Below are 25,611 nucleotides of genomic sequence, written 5' to 3' on the forward strand. Positions count from 1 at the left end.
CACCATCACTTAATTGCACTCCCTGCACTAAGTCCCAAAGCATGACGAACTCGGCCATCTCCTCCACCGTTGACATGCGCCACAGACCCCTCGTCCAGCTTTGATTCTCCAATTGCTCTCTCACTTTCAGTTTCTTGCGCCACGCCAACTTGTAGAGACTTGGTGCAATATCTCTCGGTGCCCTTCCTTGTAACCAGCTTGACTCCCAAAATTGAGCAGTGTTACCGTTTCCCAGCTGCACCGTAGTACACACTCGAAAAAGTTGCCGGTCCACATCATTGACAGGGAGAGTGCCGCCGACCCAAGGTCTGTCAATCTCAATCCACTCAAACCATAACCACCGTAATCTTAGTGCTCTACTAAACAACTCCAGATCAAGCACTCCCAGACCACCAAGCTGCTTTGGCCGTTTCACTCTTGCCCACTGAACCAAGCAATGGCCACCATTTGCATCCGCCGATCCCTTCCACAAGAAGCTGCGCCTAATCTTATCCACTTGCTTGATAGCCCATTTTTGCAGGGGGAAGACTGAGAAAATATGTTGGAAGGGAAGAAAGAACTGAATTGACCAAGGTAAGCCGTCCGGCACGATTCAGGAACCTCCCCTTCCAAGATGGAAGTCGTGCTGCAACCTTATCGATCAAAGGCTGAACGTCAACTCGTCTTATCTGTCTCGTGTGTAGCGGTAGGCCGAGATAAGTGCAAGGGAATGACTTGATTGGGCATTTGAAATCTTCCATAACCGCAGCAAGATCCACGCTGTCACAATGAATTGGATACACAGCACTCTTTGATGTATTTGTCATCAGCCCTGACACCATGCCAAAAGTTGTGAGGATTTCCATCACTTTGGCCACCTCTTCTTTCCTCGGCTTCAAAAACATTGCTGCATCATCTGCGTATAAGCTGAGCCTGAGATTGGCTGACCGAATAGGAAGCTGCTCTAAAGCACCCTCTGCTAGCGCAAGTTGTAATAGGTGCTGCAACGGCTCCATTGCTATGATGAAAAGCATTGGCGAAAGGGGATCGCCCTGACGCAACCCAGTGTGATGTTTGAACCATCTTCCTCTTGAGCCATTTAGAAAAACTGAAGTTGTTGCAGTGCCCAACAAAGTGGATATCCAGCTGCACCACTTGTGACCAAATCCCAGAACTTGCAAGACCTCTAGGAGATAGTCCCATCTGACACTATCAAAAGCTTTTGCAATATCGAGCTTGAGGAACAGAGAAGGTATCTTTGCACGATGCAGCTCCTTGATCAAGTTTTGAGTGTATAGAAAATTGTCGTGAATACTCCTTTTTTTTATAAAAGCACTCTGTGATCTTGATACTAGCTTTTCCAAAAAAGGCACCAGCCGGTTTGCAAGCAGTTTGGACACCAATTTGGCAATGCTATGGGATAAGATGATGGGTCTATAGTCTCCTAATGACTTGGCTTCCCTCTTCTTCGGGATCAAGATAATGTGTGCTGAATTGAGCTGTTTGAAGTGTTGGTCATGCTGGTTGTAGAAGAAGTTTATGGCAGCCATGAGGTCATGCTTGATTATCTGCCAGCTTGCCTTAAAAAAAGCCCCAATGAAGCCATCCGGTCCCGGCGCCTTGTCAGAGGCAATGTCATGCACCACTGAGAAAACCTCCTCCTCTGAAAATTCTTCCTCAAGAGATTGCAGGTCGTGGCTCTGCATCCCAAGTAGTTCCCAATCTAGAGTGTACTGTCGCTGCTCCGTTGTGCCGAACAGCTTGCTGTAGTGCTCAAAAATGAGATTCTCCTTCTCCTTATGCCCAATCAGTACCCCACTGTCAGTATACAGCTGTTGGATGAAGTTCTTCTTTTGTCTTCCATTAATCCTCAGAAAAAACAATCTAGAATTTGCATCTGCCGCTTTGATTGCTGACAGTCTTGATTGTTGCTTTGCCCTAATTTTCTCCACTGCTGAAAGCCCCAAGACTCTTGCCTTCAGGTCCCTCCTTAACTGAATTTCCTGCCCAGTGAGCTGCCTGAATTCCTGGACCACGTCGAGTATGGCAATAAGTTGTTTCGCTGCACACAACAATAGCTTGACGTGTCCAATTTTGGAACGAGACCAGCTTCTCAGCGCCTTTCCTGTTCTTTGTAACTTGGTGTGCAATCTTAGGAATGGGTTTATCACAGAGAGCTCTTGATCCCATGCAGACTGTACCACCTCGCTGTAGCCCTGCACTTTCGGCCAAAACACCTCAAATCTGAATCCCTGGTATCTAGCAATTTCTCTCTTGCCAACCATGAGCAAAGGGCAGTGGTCCGACACAGAAGAGGACAATGCCTGCAAACTGCAGCCAGGTAGCATCAACTCCCATTCCGAAGTACAAAAAGCTCGATCGATACGTGTCTGTGTAACATCATTGGACCAAGTGAACTTTCTCCCTCTCAAGCTTAACTCTCTGAGTTCCAGCTCATTGACCCATGTTCTGAATAACCCCATCATGCGCCTGTTGAGATTGGAGTTGCTTTTATCTTGTGATTGCAGAATTAAGTTGAAATCTCCAATTACTAACCACCTTTCTGACATTGCTTGCTTGATATCCCGTAGCTCTTGCAGAAACTGAATTTTTTCTCCATCCTCCTGAGGCCCATAAACGACTGTTAGCCACCAATCTCCCACCCCGAAAGAAGATTGCAGTTTCGCTGAGACCGAGTGACATCGCACATCCGTCTGTATAATCTTGTAGTAATCCTCATTTATAGATAGAAGGGCCCCACCTCTTGTCCCTAACGCTGGCCGAAAGGCATAATTAGCTCTGAACTTTGGCCCCAAACTCTCACAAACTGTTGCCTCGTCAATCAATTGCATCTTGGTTTCTTGCAGGCAAGCAATAGTGCAGCCAGTATCTGTTGCAAGATCCCTCACTACCTTCCTCCTGGCCGGGTTGTTAAGCCCACGCACATTCCAATTGAGAAGCACACAATGCTGATCAATCATTGTAACTGACAAACACGCGACACCAACTCCTGTCGAGAGGCATAGACGCCCCTGACAGAGCACGAACGCAAGAACAAGGATACGACGAGACACAAACGCTCCCCTCCCAAGGCAAGAAACGAGGCCATGGGAGCACACCCACACAACACACACACACGTACACCCATGCCCATGGTGGCCGCGACATCAAACGTCAGCATGCACAGCCACGGCACTGAGGGAGTCAGTGCCAGAAACATTGTCGATCCCGAAGAACTCACGGTACCCGCCCACGGTATCATCCGGCATGGGATCAGCGAACTTGCTGCAGAAAACTTCAGCGCAGTTGGGGCTAGCCATCTGTTTGCAGTCGAGGAACGAGCTCCTCTTTATGAGTAGGGCAGTTGCCTGCTCCTCCATCGTCAAGTCGGAAGCAGGCCTGTTTGCGAGCCTGGTACTCCTGCGCGACGCTTGCAATGATGTTCCGCCCTTGCCGCTTGTTTTTGCAGTGACTTGCTTCGCAGGCGTGCAGAGCAGCGCCCCATGAATCTTCTTGGTGTACATTAGCTGCTTGTGGGAAGACGATCCTGACACAATCCCAGGATTAAGGACAATAGTAGGAGGGACCTCATCCCCGTAAGCACCAACTGCGCCACCTCCACAATCTCCTGCCCCATCCGGCATCCCTTTGCAAAGCGCACCATCGCTCGGCCCATCAGGTAGCCGGACATGGACCAAGTCAGCCTCCTTCGTTGCCCGCACAACATCAGCCGACGGCGCCACCTCCTTCTCAGACAGTGCATCGATCGACCCAACAGAACTACAGAAGCAAGCGGTCCAACCGTCGCGAGCCCATCAACAAAACCGCCCCCAACGTCAGCCTCCTGGACCTCAGCCGCCTGTAGCCCAACTTCTAATTCAGCAGGCAGCCCAAATCCCTTCACCACCACAGCACCATCAGTAGTGCCATCAATCGCCAACCCAACAACCTTCATAGCCTCCAACACACCTGAGCCCCCCTTTTCTGCTCCAACAGTAGTAGGCCCATCCATCGGCCCATCATGCGATCCATCCGCCGCAAGCCCACCAGCAGAACCGCCCCTGACGTCAGTCACCGTCACAACCTCCACAGCAGGCCCATCCGTCAGCCCGCCATCGGGTGCGTCGCCGAAGGGGTCATGAGCAGTCAAAGAACCTCCGTTCCCCTTGACCGCGCCTGTTTCCGGCTCCCTCGGCACCCCTGCATCCGCGTGCTCTGCCTGCAGTACAGTCTGAACCACTGTCCCTCTGTCCGGAGCTGCCTTCCCAACTGTCAAAGCTGCCTCCTCTTGCATAGGGTCCACGACCTGATCTTCACAGTTTACATGGAAACGGTAATCAGGCACTGCAACGCCAAAAGGTGCCCATTCCTCCACACCCTTTTGTGTCGGCTGATGCAGGCCCCTCCTTGGTCCGCACGCAGTCATCAGAAGGTGAGCCAACCCCAGGTTGGCCGCCGTCTTCCTCCTCTCCGATGGTGCCATGAGCCCTGCTGCCATGTCGGCTAGAAGGTCTTCATCCACCAGCACCATCGCCACGCGAGCTGGACGACCTACGCAGGAGACGGGCGTCCCGGAAATTCGGCAGTGACCTCTGCATGAAGCCATCTCCATGACCTCCTCCCCTCGGCGGCGAGCGGTCCCGGCCACTCCCGCGCTAGACGATCATGCACTGAAACTCTAGTAGCTCTTCGCTGCCCATCAGGAACTCCACAATCCCAGAGGAAACGGTGGCACACCGGCCACTCCTGCTCCGGCTCATGGTCAGGAATCCCACTGGTGGAGCTGTGATAGCTCTGATGAGGAGGGCTGCGACTGTAATCCAACACACGATCCACATGAATCAGAACATCATAGTCCAGCATCTTTGCCGGACCATCCCTGAGATCCGGCCACTCCATGTTGCCTGGACGAATAGAGTACTCCTCAGTCTCCTAAACCGGCACCGCAATCTGAAGAACCCCGGTTTTAGCGATCGCATCCGGATCGGAAGTCCAGAGCCATAAGCAAAAACACCCGATCTCCTCATCTCTCTCCCTCTCATCATCAACCCCATCCACAGAAACGGGTCCCCGAAACAGCTGCCTCACAGTCTCAATCTGATGGCCATGTTGGATTGATCTCCACCAGTTGGCCCAATGGCCAACTGGGCCCTTGACTTGCGTCCTGATCGGGGACGCCCAGCCCAACACGGCTGGTGGGCCCCCATCGCGCAGTGCCATATAAAAGAGAGAGGTGGGGTTGGTGGCTCTAGACACGAGGTTCGTCGCCACCACTATTCCCACCATCCTAACCCTAATCCGATCTAGAGAGGGGGCGCTGAAGCGATGGGAAGCCGCCGCCACAGCACCACCATCGTCCACCTCGACTCCGAGTTCGTCGTCCTCGATCCCCGACGCCATGGGGAGCTTCATCAGCCACTCCGGCGCGTCTACGGCGGCGCCATGGCAAACAGAGATGGCTACCAGCAAGGTTAAAGTGTTTACTCATTCGATCTACTGCTAGTTGATCCTGGAAATTCTAACATTGGTATCAGAGCCTACTCAAGTGAGTAGATCGAGATGGCAAAAAGAGGATTCGTTCTCGAATCGAAAGAAAACAAAACATATTGATCTTGGATCGAGGAAGAAACAAAGAAAGGAAATTCTGATTTCGAATCGGAAGAACAGTTCACCCAAACCCTAGTTGGTCGGGCGGATTCGAAACAGTTGCATCACTTCGATGCGAATCAGAGAAGAACGGAAAGATTTCGATGCAATCGAAGAACACAGAACGGGTTTTGACCAAACTCTAACCAAATCGGATGGGGAAAAGAACGAAGAAAAAGGTGGCGGGCCTTACTTGGTCACGCCGACGGGACCACCGCCAGCCATTGCTGTGCGGGGAATAGCTACCCCAGGCGCCGGCTCGCCGGCACACGTCCGCCGTCGCGCGGGAGAGACCCGGGCCGCCGTGCTCGAGGGATCTCCGTCTCGCCGCGCGAGCTTGGGCTCCAGGCACCGTCGCAGAACCGCTCGACGGCGGCGCGCTCACGCAAGGGCGAGCGCGCGCGCCGGCGAAAGGGCCTGCGGCGGCACCACCATCACCACCTGCCGCCACGGGCGAACCCCGCCGCAGCTCGCTAGCTCAGGTCGCGGCGCACAGAGGGAAAAGAAAGGAAGGTCCGGCAAATAGCCCTGGCATGGCGACTGGAGCCCGCGACAGCGTCGGTTAGAGCCGACGGCGGCGGCGCCGCCGACCCGGACCGGGAAAGGAGGAAGACAGAATGAGGCTAGGGTTTTGGGGAGCACCGCCGTCGGGCAGTTTTGATCCGCGAGAAGGGCGCTCGGCCATCGGATTCGATCCGACGGCCAATAGCGATCAACCCTAATCGGGTCGTGGCCGGCCCAGGCGGGAAAACGCTGAGCCGACTGGGCTATGGAGCGGGCCGGGCCGGAAACAAACAGTTTTGGACCATGGGCTATTTTCTCAGTTGGGCCACGAACACATTAAAGAAAGGAACTCAGTTTTATCCTTTTCAGAAGCATTTCTTTATAGATTTTTGTATAGTTTTGATTCTCTAGACAAATTTAAACCAACGGGATAATTTGTTTTAGAGAATAGTAAGGTTTCACAATGATAATGCTTCTGAATATATAATAGAATTTTACATTTATTCTCTGCAAAGTTTTAAAGGTGTTGCTCTTAATTTTAAGAGCTTGATTAAAGAATTTACTTTGAGTAAATTTTGTACAGTTTTATCTCTATTCAATTTTGAACCAACGAGATAGATTGTTTAGAGAGAAAATAAATACAGAGTACAGTTTCTCAAAAGAAAGAAAAGTTTTCCGCTGCCATAAAGAAAGAAAAAGATTTCCAGTGTTATACGGTTGCTATCTTTCAATTAAGTCGGAACCAACGAAAAAATTTAATTGGAAGAATATTCTTAAAGTCTTAAATAAGCCTCCTTGTGGGTAAAAGATAGAAAAGCTTCCGCTGTTTAAAGTCAAAGTTGAGTTTTGGCATTATTCTGCCATTTGAAGTCTCAAAGTTGAGCTTTACTAGACTCATAAAGATAATTCTCAAAGGAGAGAAATTTAAAGTTAATTATAGTATTGTTATTTTCTGACCAACGTTGATGATAACAATATTATAGTTTTTATGAGTCATAGCTTAAAGTTTAAAGTCTCTGGTAAATGTTGCATCAAAGTGACTATTTTTCAGAGAATAGATAAAGAACTGCTCTCAAATTAGAGAAATATATTTTCCAGTTTGCGCTGCAATAAAGTTAATTATCCTTTAATTAAATTCGAACCAACGGGAGAATTTAATTTTGAGGAGCAAATATATATCTTTAAAGTTTATTGAGTTTTCCATACATTAATTCTGTTTCTGCCCATCGGTGATACAGAATTAATGTAAAATATTATTCTATTTCTGCCCAACGGTGATATAGAATTGAACTTAAAGTATTGATTATTGACTTTTCAGACAAAGAGTTCTATGTTGTCCTTGAAGGACGAAAGACAATGAACTGGGTACTTGTGACTCAGAAGGAAATAAGGTCATTACATAAGAGAATATATTCTCCGTAAAAAAACGGCTTGACAGGAAAAGTACTCAGGATATTTATCCAAGAAGAGTAGATAAAGCAATAAGAGTTCATTTTGAGAAATGTCTCTTATGTACCCTCTATCAAGAAGAATTCATTTTGAGTTCATTCAAAGTTGTGATAAGTCAATACATGTTTAATTTGACCAACGTCGGATTAAGCATATGTGTCATGGAATATTCAGATTTATTTCTGAATTTGATATGAACCGATTCTAACAATTTTGTTTGGAAAAGTATGAAATAACCCGCATGACGGGATAAAGTTGGCATAGTGCTAATTCTGCATGACGGGAGAAAGTTGTGATGACTCATGTACTGGTTTATCCCACACTGGGAGAAAAGTTTGGAGTAGCTTTGCCATTCTAGAATTGATCGGACACTTCTATTGTGTCACAGTGATTAAGCACTCAATGAGTTTAAGAAGAATAGAAAGTTACATACGAACCTCAAGATAAGGTTGATACGCGAGCGTGACTCGCTAAATTACTGGTCATAAAGCACTCTGCTGAGTTCTCGAAGTGAAATGTGGAAAAAGTGCTCCCATACGAATTAAGAAATTACTTTGTCCTGCATGACGTAATCATGTGGATGAAGTAATAAAAGTTTCCTCATTCACAAGAGTTATGAATAGATTTCGAAATTGTGGCAGAAAAGTTCATGCCACATTTCGAGGGGGGGGGAGAAATGTGAAACAGTTAAGAAAGATACTTCCCTACACTTTATGATGCGTACTATGCATTGAAAGCAAGAGATGATCTATTAAAGAATGAATGTGACTGTCAGGGGGAGTACAACGGTCACTATACTGATACCTCTATGTAAAGAAATAGTTAAATTCCAGTATTTATGCTGGACGGCCCTCAAAGATAGTAAGATGATACTTACAGAGCACATATAAAATTTTTAACAGACAGAACCCAAACAAAGAGATTTATTGATAGCCATCTTTAAAAGATGGCAAAATCTGGGGGAGCATGGCATGTAGAGATCTAAGACTTGAAGAGAAGTGGGAATTCGTGTCCACTTCGATGATTCGAGAACAGCAAATTTCTCATACGTGCTGATGTTGTATACAACACATGTTGTTAGCTCTTAAAGAAAATGAATAAAGTAAAGAAGGATCTTGTTATGCAGGATCTCATTAGTCTATTGCCGTTTGGCAAATAAGGAGCAACAACAGCCCTATACAAAGTAAAGAAAATCAAATGGATGTTGATTCCACCCCATTTGAAGAGTTACGAGAATTCCATGGGTTAAGGTCATGGAAAAAGAAGTGATTCCTAAAAGAGCCATCACAGTAGGTTATAATGGACCTATAAAATGCAATGTGACTCTAGAGGGAATGTTGAAAGATATAAAGCAAAATTTGTGATAAAAGTTTTAGTGAAAGAGAAGAAAGAACATACGGGATATCACAAATAGTAAATTCATTTATGAATTGAAGAAAGCCACGAGACGGTGGTATCTAAAGTTTAAATGAAACAGTATGAAATTTTGGGTTTCCAAGAGATTGAGGAGGACAATAACTTTTAAGAAAAGTTAAAGAATGGGAATCTGATTTCCACATCTTAAATAAAGATAACATCCTACTTTCTAGTGGTGGTGTTAATATATTGTTATAGATAAAGAACTCTTGTCCTCAAATTTTGATCTTGGTGATGGGTTTTCATTCTACGAATTGAAACACATCAAGATAAAAGGAAGGGGTATTATGGTTACAACAAAGGCATACTTGGAAAAGATTCTAAAGAAATGAAGTATGCATATGAATAAACTTATGCCTGTTCCTATCGTCAAGGGTAATAGTTTTGGGAACTTTAGTGTTCCAGGAACCAATGTGAAATGGAAATAGTTCTAAATGCTCCAGCTGCTGAAAGCATTGTAAGCGCGCAAGAAAAGAACTTACCCTGACATTTTTTGTGTATCCGGGTTATTTTGGCAAAAGTTCAATCCAGATATAGATCACTGGAGTGAAATTGAGAATATCGGCCTCATGCTAAGTTGGAAAGATCAAGTACTCTCAAAAGGTTGTGAGTACAAAAATAGAACTTGTGAAATGTGTAGCGAAATCCACAATTGTCGCTAACTTTCACACTTGGAGGTTTTGTGTGGAAAAGCTCCAAAAATGAAACAATTATCATCAATGTGATGCAAAGACATGGTATAGCATGATACGAGGCCGAGGGACAGGCAAAATGGTTAAGGGAACCTGTACCCGGAGTTGATAATGGTTGACAACAACAATAACCATTAAAGTAGTTTGCTCCTATGACAACGAGTCAAGTGTGGTGCCAAACACATTGACACAAAGTTATACGTTGTAAAGGAGAAAGTCCAGAATCATGATGAAATGCATTGTGAGTATAAATGACAGAAAGTGTCTGTGGATCTGCTTGCTGAAGGCTTGCCGCCCAGTGTGTACAGAGAACACACAGTCGACATGGGTTTATGGTATAGCCTATGTTTTCCGGACGATAAATGGCCCAAAGTTAAAGGATCTGTTTTAGAACAGAGACGTGTATTGTAGCTGTTGAATCTATTGGCAACTGATCGTGACGATGAAGCTGCTCTATGCATTAATCTGTGATGAAATGTGAAAAGGAATAAAAGATATAAAGTTGAAAGAATAAGGTGAGATCAAGGGGGAGAATGTTGGATTGATCTCCACCAGTTGGCCCAACGGCCAACTGGGCCCTTGACTTGCGTCCTGATCGGGGACGCCCAGCCCAACACGGCTGGTGGGCCCCCATCGCGCAGTGCCATATAAAAGAGAGAGGTGGGGTTGGTGGCTCTAGACACGAGGTTCGTCGCCGCCACTATTCCCACCATCCTAACCCTAATCCGATCTAGAGAGGGGGCGCTGAAGCGATGGGAAGCCGCCGCCACAGCACCACCATCGTCCACCTCGACTCCGAGTTCGTCGTCCTCGAGCCCCGACGCCATGGGGAGCTTCATCAGCCACTCCGGCGCATCTACGGCGGCGCCATGGCAAACAGAGATGGCTACCAGCAAGGTTAAAGTGTTTACTCATTCGATCTACTGCTAGTTGATCCTGGAAATTCTAATAGGCCATGCCTAGGAACACCCTCAAGACAGACACAAACGCAAAAGCACAGGGAACTGGACATAGCATTCACCTGTTTCGTCCACGGCATCACGCGCAGGCCGATGCGGCCCACAGAGAGCACACACGCCGCCAGAGCCTCGTTGCGCAGCTGGGGGCTCAGAAAACGGAGGAGGGACGTCGCCGGCTTCAGCCGGACGACCGTCAGCTCGTGCTCCGGGATGCGAAGCTGATGGATAACATCCCGGCGCACGGTCTCGCACGTCAGCCACACGCGAGCGTCCAGCTGGACCGCGACGAGAGAAAGAGTGGTGACATCGTGCTCTGCCGCACGAAGCTGTCCCGTCCACACCGTGCAGGCGGTCACCCGCTCAGGCCGCCTCTCCAGCGCGCCCCGGATGGGGTCAAGCAGGGGCTCCATCTTCTTGTTGTCGCCGGTCCGCCCCGCAAGTGGAGGAACGATAGTCGGCGTAGCAGCGGAATTGCCCCAAGCCGCGCGAGCCCAGTGCACGAGTGCAGTAGCGTGCCCTGTGCCCCGACCGCGAGCAGAGCACGCACCTCGGCGGGTCGCGGCACTGGGCAATGCGGTGATCGGAGGCGAAACAGTTGAAGCAGCGGCCGTCAGCTCTCGCGCGGAGGAGCTCAAGGAAGTTGCAGGGTGCGGGCTGGGGGCCGAGCCTGTCGTGAATGGTGTTCACGCGATGCCCTAGGCGTTGGTGAGCACAAACACGCTGTGGTTCAAGCCGTCCCCAGACACTGCGTCGAGCGACCTCCTTTCCTCTCCTGTCACCTACCTCGGTCCACTTGAATTCGCCAGTCTTGGTCCGCTCCTGATTGGTGCGCCGCTTGAATGTCTTTGGTCGTAGCAGGGCTTTTTTGTAGGATACACGATGACCCGCCGGCTTAAAGACAGTCGAGCGTAGTGCCCAGGTCTCCCTGGCTGTGCCGCCGCCCTCAGCCCGGGAAACCCTCGAACGCCGGTCATCAATGGCGCCATCCGTCTTCAATGCATCATCGTCTTGTCTTGTCTTGTCTTGGGCAGTGGGGAAGCCTCTACCGAGCTGGGGCTAGAGTCGTAGTGTAGATCTAGCGCGTCCTCGCAGAGAGGCGAGCGGGCGCTAGGCTGCTGGGTGGGAGTAGTCGCCGGCATGAGAAGTGCCGGCGAGGTGTTCGGTGAGGGCGGAACGGGAGGATCGGGAGAGGGACGCATGGTTCTCCTTCCGAGGCTTGCAAACATCGTGCTGGGGATTTTCTGCTCCATTCACCGCAAGGGAACCACTATGTGATCTGTCATGTGGTTATTCTGCAACTCGAATCATTCAGTGAATTCAGCAATGTTCTACAAGTGAATTGAGTGCTTCATTCACAAGTTTGTTGAAATCCATGGCAGGCTTCTTTTCAAAAAAATGGTCCTCATCTTCGACTAGAGATCGAGCTGGTTGCCTATGGTCGACGATGCAGCATTCTGGCGCATGAGAGAGAGGAGAGCCTACAGCGCCATGCGTGGCCCAACCAATGAGGTTGCAGGAGAGATATGGAGGTTGAGGCTTGATAGAGGCAAGGCCCAAGCCTGGATTTTAGAAGGGTGCCGACGGGGAAGAGGCGGCTAACAGATCAACCGGAGTTGTCGCAGCGGCGCGAGTGGTGCAGGCAGCCGCCGGCTGTTATGGCTGGGCATTCGGGTTACCCGAAAATTTCGGGTTGGGTTTTTCGGGTTTTAAAAATTTCGGGTTTTGAAAACTGAAACCCGAAATTCGCTGGAAATATTCAAAACCCGAAAATTCGGGTACCCGAAAATTCGGGTTCGGGTTTACCCGATCTACCCGAGATAGAAGAGGAACGAGAAGCTGAGTTCTTGGATCTTGGACATACATTGGAAGATTCCTCCGTCGCTGGTGCCGTTCTTCACTCGTCTTCCCGGCCAGAGAAGCCCTTGCCCCTGATTGCAGCACCGCCGGGCACTAGATGCCGATTGCTGGGAGCTCGAGGAGGCCGTCGCGCTGCCGGTGGGCGCTGGGCGGTGTCGCGGTGGCCGGCTCCCGGCTGGGCTCCGCGCTGCGGCGTGGCGGGCGGCGGCGGGGCGCTGCGCTGGGCGGCTGGGGTCTGTCGAATCCCCCACGCCCACCGGCCGCTGCACGCCCGTGCACCACCGGATGTGCAGATCCCCACGGCTGAGGCCCCCTCCTCCTCCCACGCCCCTCCCGTGCCCGCGCCGTCGTAGGCCATGGTCGCTCCCGCTGCCGTCGCCGGCCATGGTCGTGTCGTGCGGGCGTGCGGCCGTGTGGGACTGCAGGGGTGCGGCCGTGCGGGACTGCGTGGGGGCTGGGGGCGCTTGGTTAGGGTTAGGAATTAGGATGGTGGCGTGGTGCCGTGGTGGGCTCTGGTGGGTTGGGCTGCAACAAATCAACAATGAACAAACATATTTGGGCTGGGCTATATTTCGGGTTTTTCGGGTATTTCGGGTACCGTGGCTCAATACCCGAATTACCCGTATTAATTTCGGGTACCGTCGGTTGAAACCCGGATTAGGGTTCGGGTTTTTCGGGCTCGGGTTTTTCGGGTTCGGACTCGGGTTTTTCGGGTTCGGATTTCGGGTATCGGGTTTTCTGCCCAGCCATACCGGCTGTAGAGAGCCGTGAGGGATGAGCGGCAGGGGCGATCGATCATTGGCGTGTCATGACCCTTATGGGCCAGAAGCATTGTGTACGTGGGTGATTGTAGTGGGCCGTGTTGGGCCGAGTGGTTATCAGGAAGAAGCCTCATTGTACCCCGAGAGCAAAGTATAAAGGCCTCGTTTCCTGTAAGCTGACGGTTATGAACCGAATAGAAGATTCTGTCCCCGATCCCGTTCTTCTTCCTCTCGCTGCCTCCCTGCTTCTGCTCTATTCCCTCTGATTCTTTGTGTTCTTGATTGATTCTTCCATTTCTCTACCCGGGACCGTAACAATTGGTACCAGAGCCTCCTTCTGATCTTAGTATCAGAAATTCCGCCATCTTTTTTTTCCGATCCCCTGTTTCTCGATTCGGTTCACATTTCGTCGCCGAGTTCGTTCCCGACCTGGGCCGCCTCCCCCGCGTCCTTGGTCTGCTCTGCCGGATTCGATCCTACTCCGGCGTCCTCGCCCCGCCCACCGACTTTCAGTCGGCGGCGGCCACCGCAAATCGGCGGTTAGCCAGTCCGGCGCCGCCGACCACCCCGCGCGCGCCGCTTAGGTTTAGTACGGGAACGTTTGGTGCTCGTTCCGTGCGAGCTCTTTGCCGCCGACGACCTCGCTCTAGCGCCTCGGAAACCCACTAAGTTCGAGGCCCAGATGGCGACCTCCATGGAGGATCTCGCGATGAAGTTCAGCAGCTTTGAGACGCTGGTGTCGCAAGCCCTGGACAAGCTGACCAGCCTTGAGGTCAGGAAGACTGCGGCGGAAGACGCCACCGACAAGCTGCTCGCCCAGTCTGAGCGCTTGGCGTCAAGGCTTCATCACCTCGAGTCCGCGCCCTTCCCCAACCCGCCGCCTATGTACTCATCGCGACCAGCTACAGCGCCTCCACACCAACCGTCGAGGTGGACGAATCCCCTCGATCTTAACTTGGCTCCCCCGCCGGTGACGCGCCCACCTGTGTCAACCGAGGAGCGGCCCCGTGGGCACCACGATGATAATCGCCACCGGGATGTTGGCGGTGGGATCCTCGGTGCCCATCCGCCACGCCCGGTCACGGGAATGGTTCCTGACCCTATCTCCCCTCATTTGAGTTCGCATGATGGACATCGGGAGGGATCGGGGCGCTCTGCTCCGCTTCCGAAGATCGAGTTCCCGAAATTTCATGGCGACAATCCCAGACTGTGGCGTGACCAGTGTGAAATGTATTTCGAGGTCTATGCGGTGAGCGACTAGCTGAAGACCCGATTCGCGGCTCTCAATTTCAGAGGTTCAGCAGCGGCGTGGCTCCATACATTTGAGCGGCGTGGTCGTGTGTTGGATTGGGAGTAGTTCTGCACTGCAGTTTTCACCCAATTTGACAAGGACCAGTACCAGTTCCTCCTCCGCCAGCTGGATTCATTGTGTCAGATAGGATCGGTTTCGGAATATTTGGCTAGATTTGAGGAGTTATCTCATGGCATTCTGTTATATAATCCAGCGTATGATGATACATACTTTGTTTCTCGGTTTCTGGGAGGATTAACTGAGGAAATCCGTTCTGTCATTGCTCTCCATCAACCTGCTGATGTTCTGAAGGCTAGTGCTCTGGCTATGCTCCAAGAAGAGGAATTAGATCATTCCAAGCGAAGATCTGTGTCCAAGGACTACCAAAAGCCTCAGTATCGTCCTCAAGTCTCTACTGACAAAGCCAAGTTCAGTACTCCAGATAAGCAGGTCATCAGTAAACCCAAGTCTGACAAAGGGGACTCTGAAGATAAACTGAAAACACTAATGGCTTACAGAAGGAAGAATGGTTTGTGCTACAAGTGTGGTGAGAAGTGGGGTCACAACCACAAGTGTCCTCCACAGGCCGCCCTTCATGTTATCGAGGAAGTTCTTGATGCTCTGGATCAGTCTGATGACATTGAGACAGTGGACAGTGAGGGGGACTCTGAACCTGATATGGTGATGGCTGTGGGTGACCAGCCCTCCATCAAGCGAAGAACCATGAGACTGAATGGCCGAGTTGGCAATCAGGAAGTCTTGATTCTTGTGGATTCCGGCAGTGTGGCCACGTTTATTAGTGAACAATTGGCCAACAAACTGCAGCAACCTATTCAACACTGTGATGTAGCTACATTCATAGCGGCTGATGGTAGCCCTATGTCCTGCACATGAAGAGTCCCTGACCTGTGCTGGGGAACACAAGGACATTTATTCTCGGTTAATCCAGGAGTTCTTCCACTACAATGTTATGATATGATACTTGGGGCCAACTGGTTGGAAGAGTCTAGTCCCATGTGGGTCAATTGGAAGGAAAAAGTGATGAAATTCACTCATCAAGGTACCAGGATTAAATTGTGCGGAGTCTCTAATACAACCACAAAGTATTCTGCTATTAGTCTGGGAAAGCTCAAAGGGATGATCAGATGAGGAGCTATTACACATTGCATTCAGCTCAAGCAAATTACTGCCAGCACACAGGCAGATACCCAGAATCCAAGCATACATGCTGTGACTCCTACAGCTATTCAGCACCCAATACCAGAAGTGGAGCAACTTCTCTCTCGGTACACTCATCTTTTCTAGGAACCATCCACTCTTTCACCTGTCAGGCACTGTGATCATAACATCACTTTGATCCCTGGAGCTCAACTAGTAAATGTAAGGCCATATAGATACGCCCCATCACAGAAGACAGAGATAGAGAGACAGCTTACTGAGATGATCAAACAAGGAGTAATCAGGTCAAGCTCTAGTCCTTATGCATCTCCTGTTTTACTAGTTAAGAAAAAAGATGGTACCTAGAGATTATGTGTAGATTATCGACATCTGAATAGCATTACAGTCAAGAACAAGCACCCACTTCCAATTGTTGATGAATTAATTGATGAATTGGCTGGAGCTCACTGGTTTTCTAAGTTGGACTTCAGATCTGGGTATCACCAAATCAGAATTTCTCATGGAGATGAACACAAGACAACATTCAGGGCCTTTATGAGTTTATGGTAATGCCTTTTGGGCTTACCAATGCCCCTGCTACATTCCAGAGTATTATGAACCAAATATTTGAACCTGTGCTCAGAAAAGGAGTCCTAGTCTTCATGGATGACATATTGGTATATTCTGCTACACTAGAGGAGCATTTGCAGTTGCTGACCACTTTGTTTGACACTATTCACCAACACTAGTTTTTCATCAAGCTTTCCAAGTGCTCTGTTGCCCAACAACACATTGAATATCTGGGCCACTGCATCTCTGCAGCAGGTGTATCTACAGAGCCCTCCAAAATAGTTGCTGTTCAACAGTGGCCAACACCTACCAATTTGAAGCAACTCAGGGGTTTTCTTGGGCTTATTGGATATTATAGGAAATTTATCAGGCACTATGGCATGATATCTCGGCCTCTCACCTTGTTGCTCAAGAAGGGGACACCCTTTGTGTGGACCTCTATGACAGATGAAGCCTTTCAGCTACTGAAAAAAGCCTTGGTTGAAGCTCCAGTCTTGGCTATCCCTGATTTCACCAAGACCTTCATTTTGGAAACAGATGCTTGTGATTATGGTCTAGGAGCTGTCCTTATGCAAGATGGCCATCCAGTGGCTTATCTGAGCAAACCATTATGTGCAAAGAATCAAGCCCTCTCTACATATGAGAAAGAGTGCATGGCCATCCTCATGGCAGTTGAAAAGTGGCGCCCATATTTACAGCACAGGGAACTCTTAATCAGAATAGATCACAAAAGCTTGCTCTACTTGACTAAGCAAAGGGTCCACACCAAATTGCAACACAAGGCCTTGCTCAAGCTTATGGACCTTCAGTACAAGATTGTGTACAAGAAAAGTATCTCTAATGCTGCTGCAGATGCTTTGTCAAGATGTCCAGTGTCAGAATCTCTTATGACTGTGTCCTTCTGCACACCTGCCTGGCAGGATAACCTGATGCAAGGTTACCATGATAATGCTCAGGATAAACAGCTCCGCACAGAATTGTCTGTTCATTCCTCCAATGACAGAGGATTTACCCTAGTGGAGGGACTGATTCGGTTTAAGGGCAGAGTTTGGGTAGGTCGTAATGAATTAGCCCAACAGCATGTGATGCAAGCCATGCACAGCAGTGGCATTGGAGGCCACTCTGGTTTTCATGCAACCTATCATCGGATTAAAGTATTATTTGCCTGGCCCAAGATGAAAGCAACAATCAGAACCTTTGTGCAACAGTGTGCAGTGTGTCAGCAAGCCAAAGTAGAACATGTCAAAACACCAGGTTTACTCCAACCCTTGCCAGTACCTACTGCACCTTGGTCAGTAGTCAGCATGGACTTCATTGAGGGTTTGCCATTATCTTACAAGCATGATGTGATCTTGGTTGTGGTGGACAAGTTCACAAAGTATGGGCATTTTATAGCTCTCTCTCATCCTTTCTCAGCACTGCAAGTGGCTCAAGCCTTTATGAGCAATGTGTACAAACTGCATGGTTTACCTACGGCCATCATTTCAGATCGAGACAAGATTTTCACTAGCCATGTTTGGCAACAACTTTTCAAGCTGTCTAACACACAATTGCTCATGAGCTCTTCTTACCACCCTCAAACGGATGGCCAAACCGAAAGACTCAATCAATGTCTGGAGGGTTTTCTGAGGTGTACTGTACATCCCTGTCCAAAGCAATGGTCCAGATGGCTTCCACTTGCAGAATACTGGTATAATACCTCGTTTCATTCAGCCTTGCAACTCTCACCGTTTGAGGTCTTATATGATCATCCCCCGCGGCATTTTGGCATTGACAATCTGGACACTTGTTCTGTGCCGGATCTGGAACAATGGTTGAAAGAGAGGGAGTTACTGACTGCTTTAATACAACAGCAGTTGCATAGAGCCCAACAAAGAATGAAGCATCAAGCTGATAAGGGACGTTCTGAAAGAGAATTTACACCTGGTGAGATGGTTTTCCTTAAGCTGCAGCCCTACATTCAGTCATCAGTAGCCACTCGAGTAAATCACAAGTTATCATTCCGGTTCTTTGGTCCCTTTCGCATTTTACAACGTGTGGGCAAGGTCGCGTACAAGCTGGATCTGCCCAAGGACTCCAAGATTCATAATGTGGTGCACGTGTCCCAGTTGAAGAAATTTGTGCCTCCACACACCCAAGTTACTTCTGATCTTTCAGCTATTCCTGATGATTGTACTGATCCACCTTCCCCAGTAGCAGTTTTGGACTCCAGAGTAGTCCTGCATGGGTCTTCTACACTCACTAAACTGTTGGTGCAATGGTCGGATCAACCTGCTTCCTTAGCAACTTGGGAAGAGCTCCATGACCTTCATCGTCGCTACCCAGCTGCCACAGCTTGCGGTCAAGCTGTGTTTCAAGGGGGGAGTAGTGTCATGACCCTTATGGGCTAGAAGCATTGTGTATGTGGGTGATTGTAGTGGGCCGTGTTGGGCCGAGTGGTTATCAGGCAGAAGCCTCGTTGTACCCTGATAGCCAAGTATAAAGGCCTCGTTTCCTGTAAGCTGACGGTTATGAACCGAATAGAAGATTTTGTCCCCAATCCCGTTCTTCTTCCTCTCACTGCCTCCCTGCTTCTGCTCTATTCCCTCTGATTCTTCGTGTTTTTAATTGATTCTTCCATTTCTCTACCCAGGACCGTAACAAGGCAGCGGTGTGAGGGTAGGGAGCTATCTGGTAGATGTAGGCCAGCGTCGGCGTGAGCACCAGAATAGGCGAGACGATCGGGGCACCACGGCGAGGTCGAGGCGGGAGACGGGCCGACAGCGGAGGAGGCGGCGGAGCTGCACAGAACTTTCGCAGTTTACCCCCCAAAATATGCAAATAACCACCTAATTATATGCAAATACTCCCCTATGTTTTTACAAATAACCCCCTGGTAACTCTAATGTCCAAAGTCTCCAAGACGACGGGAAACGGACGCCCCATGCACTCGTTCGTCTCGCCATCGCCATCCAAGACGCAACCCACCGCTCACGAGTGCGCGACATGGCATGGCGCCGCAGGCCAGCGGTGGCTCGAGCAACCAGCCGTTGACTCCCGGCAACTTGCCCGCGGGTCCAACAAGCCGCCGCCAGCGCGGCAGCGCAGCGAAGGATACAAACACCTGCCGTTGTCCCCCCTCAATGATGCCACAGCCATTTGCTCCAGGGAAGGGAGATATGGTTAACAAAAGCCTCAGTGCGCGGGTCAAATCCCCATGGCCACTCAGCTGAGCCGGGCGGTCGAGGGCTGGCTCGAGCTAATGCGCGCGGCAACACTTGGAACTCGAACTCCAAGGTCCAAGCACGCGACCTGCCCATGTGCGCAGCCGCCTCCTCCGGTGAAGCTTCGTCTCCACCCATCCGTGGCGGCGTCCTTTCCACCGCCGGCGTCGTCATCAGGGCACGCTTTCCCCGTCCGCGAGGAAGCATCCGACGACGCCGGAGCGCCCAACGAAGTTTCAAGAAGATCTCGTTTTAAAAACGCCACCAGATGGGCTCCAGAATTTTCCGAGATGCATCATCGACAGATGGGGATTTTTATATGAACTCTGATCGTGCCCATGGTTGGCTGGCACGGTGCCAAGGCAAAAGAGTGAGCTTGGCCTTCTCGCGAGCGATTGGGCTTCATCCAGCCGCCTCAGCAACATCAGCCTAACCAACCCCACTAACCGTCAGTGCACCGCCATCCATGGATGGATGCGAGTGAAAGTGCAGATGAGAAACCACAAAATATATTGTCTTTTGGATTAAACTAGCTCGCTGGTTTGACTTGCCAGCATACACAAGTGCCAAGGTATTGGTTGACCCAAGTGATCTAACACTGCCACTGGCCACTGGAAACTAGCAGGAGGAGTGTTTGTGTGGTCCTTTTTTGTTTGCTTGCTGCACACTTTCTTCTTCCAACGCTGGTTAACTAGTGACATGTGAGCATTATGGTTTGCATGGTGCATTTGCTTAGGCGGCTGAGCCACTTCAATTGGGATGGTGGCTCACCTGGGCTTTGTTTGGATCGCGCTACATTCTAGCGCGCACGTTTTCCGAAAAGAGAATCTCGCATGTATGGAGTCTTTTGTAGTTCAGGGGGTAAAACTTTTTCAGAGATGGATGTAACTTTTCGCGACGAATCTAATGACAATAATTAATTGATGATTGACTACAATGATGTTATAGTAACCATCCTATAATCACGCGGTCAAATGTCTCATTAAATTTTTCATACTTCCTTTGGCTCGTGGTCGTGGAAGAGAGGTTGCGAGCGTCGGAGCGTGGTTGACTCCTTTGGACCCGGCCGAGAGGTCGTGATCGGATAGAGATTTCCAAGGATTCGGCCCCCGGCTCTCATTTGCCCTACCACTCTGCAGGGAAGATTCACTGTTGTTTATCAGTGCTCATTGTGAAAACCGATGCTTTATTGCTTTTCCTCTCATCAAAAGAAAAAAAAGCGATGTTTTGCCTTTAGTCTTCTGATCAAGTGATCATATCCATATATGTGCTTCCTAAGAAATCATGAGATGGCACTGTATTTTCTTGCAGACAACTGCTGCTACTTGTAAAAAAGGTGACAGGCCTTTTTGATGGTATAAACGGGGAAAAAACTCGCAAAAATAATGGAAGTCACTCGAATATCTTAGCGATGACCAGTGCTTTATGATCTTGCAATACGGACTCAATTTTCGGATTGTTGACTCTCTTGAACACCGGCCTGTAACTGAAATTCAAACGAGCATTCCTGATGCACAGCTGAATTAACAGTTAGTCGAGACTCGAATTCACATCCTCTTCAGTCCAACTTATGATCATTTAATTCAGACACTCCCAACAGAAACTACTAGATTCAAGCCTTATATCATTGCACATATGTACAGATAATTTACAAGGACAATGTTTATCCATCAATCAGGTAGGTACACACATCTTGATGCTTTGTCCTCCCCATTGCCAGGCCCCAGCTAATCACTACTCACAGTCTCACACCTACAAAGGAATGGAACCTACAAGGCTAAAAAAAAGAAGTTCACCATTCACCAATGAGCTTGCGCACTGGGTCCAATTCCTGTACTGAGTGCGCATGGCACTAGGCCAAGAACGTCGTCCCCTCGGCGCTGCAGGGCGCCTTCCAGAGCGCGCTGATGCCGAGGCCGGGGCGCGCGCCGCAGCGGCGGCACCGCTCGCCGGCCGGCAGCTCGGCGGCCAGCACGCGCCGGCAGGACGGGCAGGAGGAGTGCCCGCGCAGCCACGTGTCGACGCAGGCGGCGTGGAACGCGTGGCCGCACTGCGGCAGCACGCGCATGGCCTGGCCGTCCTCGAACTCGGCGAGGCAGATGGCGCACTCGTCCGCCCCTTCCCCCGCCGGCTTGCCGTCGGGGACGTACGTGACCGTCGGCAGTGAGCGCAGCACCTCCTTGACGCCCTTGTTCGCCACGGCCTCGCCCGGCGGCGCCCGGGCCGCCGCGGCCCAGCGCCGCGAGCACGCGCACCGGGCGACGAGGCCGAGGCCGAGGACGCAGACGAGCGCGCAGAGCAGCCCGGCGAGGATGAGGATCATGTCCGAGTTGAGGGAGTCCGCCGGCGCGCCCGAGCCGGCCGGTGGCGCTTCGATGAGTAGTCTCGCCATGGCTTTGCACTAGCGGAGAAGGCGCGAGACCGCGAGTCGCGAGCTGAGCTCTGCTGTCGTTGGCTGATGCAGAGGCTCTGGGCAGGCAGCGTGAGAAGTGTGTTGGAAGGGGTTGGTTTGGTTGCGCTTTTATAGAGCGCCGGCCGCTGTTGATCCGTGACTTTTGGTCTTTAAAAAAAGAGAAAGGAAACGGAGGCACAGCAGGTCAGTGGAGAATGCTTTGTGTGGTGGTTTGGGCCCGTTTAGTTGGCGAAAAGATATTGTAGCACGTTTCGTTGTTATTTAACAAATAATGTCCAATCATAAATTAATTAGGCTTAAAAGATTCATCTCGTGCTAATCAGTTATACTGTGTAATTAGTTGTTTTTTAACTACATTTAATACTTCATGCATGTGTCGAAAGATTCGATATTACATGTACTATAGGAAAAATTTTGGGAACTAAACGGGGCCATCTGAAAGCAGGGAATCCTTTTGGGTTTCAATAGCCCCTCGCCGTTTCAGGGCTTAAACTGGAACTCGTAATGCTCTCTTTCAGTACTTCTTTTAGCCAAACATCTATAACTAGTGAGACTCCGGGTGAGGTGACTTCTAATCTTTTCAAAATTCCTGATTTTTAAAAATGATTTACAATAATATCTACAGTGTTAGATATCCATCTAACCATAAACGCTATGTTCGGCTGGTTGGTCAGCCAACCAGCCAGCAATGCTTCTCTCTCATACAAGACCAGTATCAACCAACAGCTAGCCAGCAGTATTTTTCTCTCACAACAAATCAACACCGGTCACTGGCCACCTGAACAGAGTCAAGTCTCTTCCCATACCATCCCCATGTAAACTGTTTCAAAATACCATCCCCATGTAAACCGCATGATGGCATAAACCACAAACCACACACAATCATATTTGGTTGACATATATGTGCCCGCCCTATTGTCACATTTCTATAACATCAGAGTTTAGATTTTAGAACAGGCCCTCCAACTGCACTCCCATGATAGGGCTGAACGTGGCGATTTTTTCCACAACCGTCCCCCTCAACAATTTTGAGCAATTGAAGCTGCTGAAGAATCAAACTTACATCTCGAACCGTTTTACACAAACTTATGCGACGAACTGTTAAAATCTGCTTGCTTGCCATTGCTGCCGCTAGTTCCTTCCCTCTGCTAGATCCATAATCCATTGCCTTGCACCTCCTCGACACGGCGAGCCCAAATGGGATCGATTTCCAACAAACATTTTTGTCAGCTACACGAGCAAAGACCTGAATCGTACGCCGTCATCACGGCACCACGAAACAGATCCGCCAGGACCCAGAAAAGAGGGACACTTGTCCGTCCCAGGAGCCGCGCGAGCAGCGCACTCCGCCGCGGGTACAGGCGCTTTCGGTTTCCCCCGCGCTACCTGTCACCCCGCCATCGATCGCCTCCATGTGCCGCGCCAGCGCCACTGACGCATCGCCCGGCACCGGCAGGCCGGCACGTATGCGCCCCGAAAGGCGCGGCGCGTCGGGCGGCGTTGCCGTTTCCGTGGCACCGGAAAGACGATGCGTGCGGTGCGCGGCGAGGAACGCGACGCGAGCAGCGGCTACGGCGCCGGGCGCCGGCGGTCTGCCGGTAAACGCCGCCGCGTGCGCGGTGACGTGCGCAGCGCACATCCGGATGCCGAGCGACGGACGGCCGCGCTCGCTCGCCGCGGGGTCTTTCCCCGGGGAAACGGGCGCGGCGGAGCCCGGCCTTTCTCCGGCGACCCGCCTCCCGTCGAGGCCGCGGGCCTTGCCGCTTCGGTCGCCGATCGGGTGGTTCGTGGTAGTGGCGAGCCAACCCAAAGCGGCCTCCACTACGCGCGGCTTCGCACATGGGTGATGGGTGAGGCCCGGGCCTTTTCGCGCGGCACATGCCGATCACATGCCCGCCCGGCCGGCCGGCTCTGGCCTGCGGGTACTACGACCGCACTGTCGGGTGGATCATGGGTCGACGTGTGGATCTCGGCGGAGGACGAGACGAGCGCTCGGTGCTCGCGTGTGGTGATCTGTCGATGCGCGGCGGTTGGGTTCGTCTGGGTGGGGGGGGGGGGGGGGGGGGGGCGCCGCTTTTTCGGCCCTGATTCCTGAGACCGCATGTTCCCCGGCCCGATCTTTCCTGCTTGCTTTTGCTGAAAGGGGCAAGAGCCGCGGCGAACTTTCAGTTGCTGCCCGGGATGGTCCTGCGACCTGCGCGAGCACGAGCACGGGGGCTGCTACGTGTGCGGCGCAGAGACGGCCGGGGGTACACCCTGCACCCAGCACAGTAATCGACTGAATGATGGTCTCAATTGGAAGAAACAGTTTCGTTTCCTACTTGTTTGTAGCGAGAAAATGCAAGAGAATGAGATAGGGCGAGCTGTTTTGGCGTCTCACTGAATATGACCGAGATGCCGAATTCATCTTCGAAGGATTAAAAGAGGGACATCCGAGATCGCAAGGGCTAGGTTTATGCGACGGTCCCCTCGGCTCTTTAAAAAAAGAGGATCGCCCCCCTTGCCCGGAAGGCCGGAACAGTCTGTTTCAGGAGATGGGGACTGATCCCAAAGGTGAGCAACGCTCAGTCGCCTAATTGCCTTCGGAATCCACCTGAAACAGCCTTGTTACTACCACCTCACGTTAATGGCGGCCCTGCTTTCTCTCGGGGGTCCCCATTAGACCCTGCAAACCAAAGCATGGCACAATATCGATCCACAGAGATCTGTTGGATGGGACGGGGCACAGCCTACACACACATTTCCAACTGTACAATGATTTCGATAGGGAGGCACTTCCAGCAGTGAATACCAGAGTCGCAATCGCAGTGATTAAAAGCTAGGCAATTTTGCAAAAAGACCTCGAATGTTCGAAAAATTATAACTAAACACAGCTCTTCCCGACAGTACACTACCTATGTTCATATATTTTCCACATAGTATCTCGAACTAATATTTATTTAGACACAAAAAATGAGAAACTCGATAATGCTCGGACCTTTAAAAGTCCCCCAAGTCACTTTTCCAATAGCCCTCCTCACAGCCAGGGTCGGGCCCAAGATTTGAGAAATGGGTATTCAAAATTTTAAAAGGTGTAATTTATTTTGACAGGCCAAATTTCATAAATTATAATGATAATTTTTAAAACAAAGATCAAATTTATCACTAGTCAGCTCACCTTGCGCTCTTTCGCTCAGACCCGCTTCTGGTTGCTCGCTCAAGCCCCAAAGGCCAAGGACTGCTGGAGCGGCGGAGCTGTGCAGGCCTTGCCGCACTAGAGAAGGGGCAGCGCCGTGCCTGGGCTGCGTGCGCCACGTCATGCACGCCCAAGCTCTGCGTCCTTGCCGAGCTGTGACTATCCTGGCTGCTACCCGCGTCTCATGGCCCACCCGGCTGCCAAGCCCATGACGCCATCCGTGTGGAGCCCCTACCGCCGTTCATCCTCAAAACCGACGAGCCCCTGCCTCTGTTTGGCCTCATCGCGTCCTCACGACCGTGATCACCGATTCGAGGAGCTAGGGTTTTGCAGATGGGAATTGGCAATCGAGGGACCAAGAGGGTGCACGGGCGCTTGGCCTGTCGACCAAGCTAGCTCACTGTCTATCTGACCACTAATGGACATGTGGGTCATTGGTGGGAGGGGTGGGATGTGGGCTGCTGTAGCAGCACCGTCCAAATTAAACCGGCTTAAATGCACTAACCATCATCTTAATATTTAATCCAGTTACTGTGCA

At 50.5% G+C, this 25,611-nt stretch overlaps 1 protein-coding gene across 1 annotated transcript; it reads right to left on the bottom strand.

Moving 5' to 3' along the window:
- Positions 1-21,042: 21,042 nt before the first annotated feature.
- On the bottom strand, positions 21,043-21,990 carry LOC120656837 (RING-H2 finger protein ATL8-like). The gene has a single exon (XM_039935020.1). It carries the CDS (start codon positions 21,875-21,877, stop codon positions 21,338-21,340), a length of 540 nt encoding a protein of 179 aa, XP_039790954.1. The 5' UTR covers positions 21,878-21,990; the 3' UTR covers positions 21,043-21,337.
- Positions 21,991-25,611: the final 3,621 nt, after the last annotated feature.

This window comes from Panicum virgatum, chromosome 1N (assembly GCF_016808335.1).
Source record: "Panicum virgatum strain AP13 chromosome 1N, P.virgatum_v5, whole genome shotgun sequence".
Classification (NCBI taxonomy): domain Eukaryota; kingdom Viridiplantae; phylum Streptophyta; class Magnoliopsida; order Poales; family Poaceae; genus Panicum; species Panicum virgatum.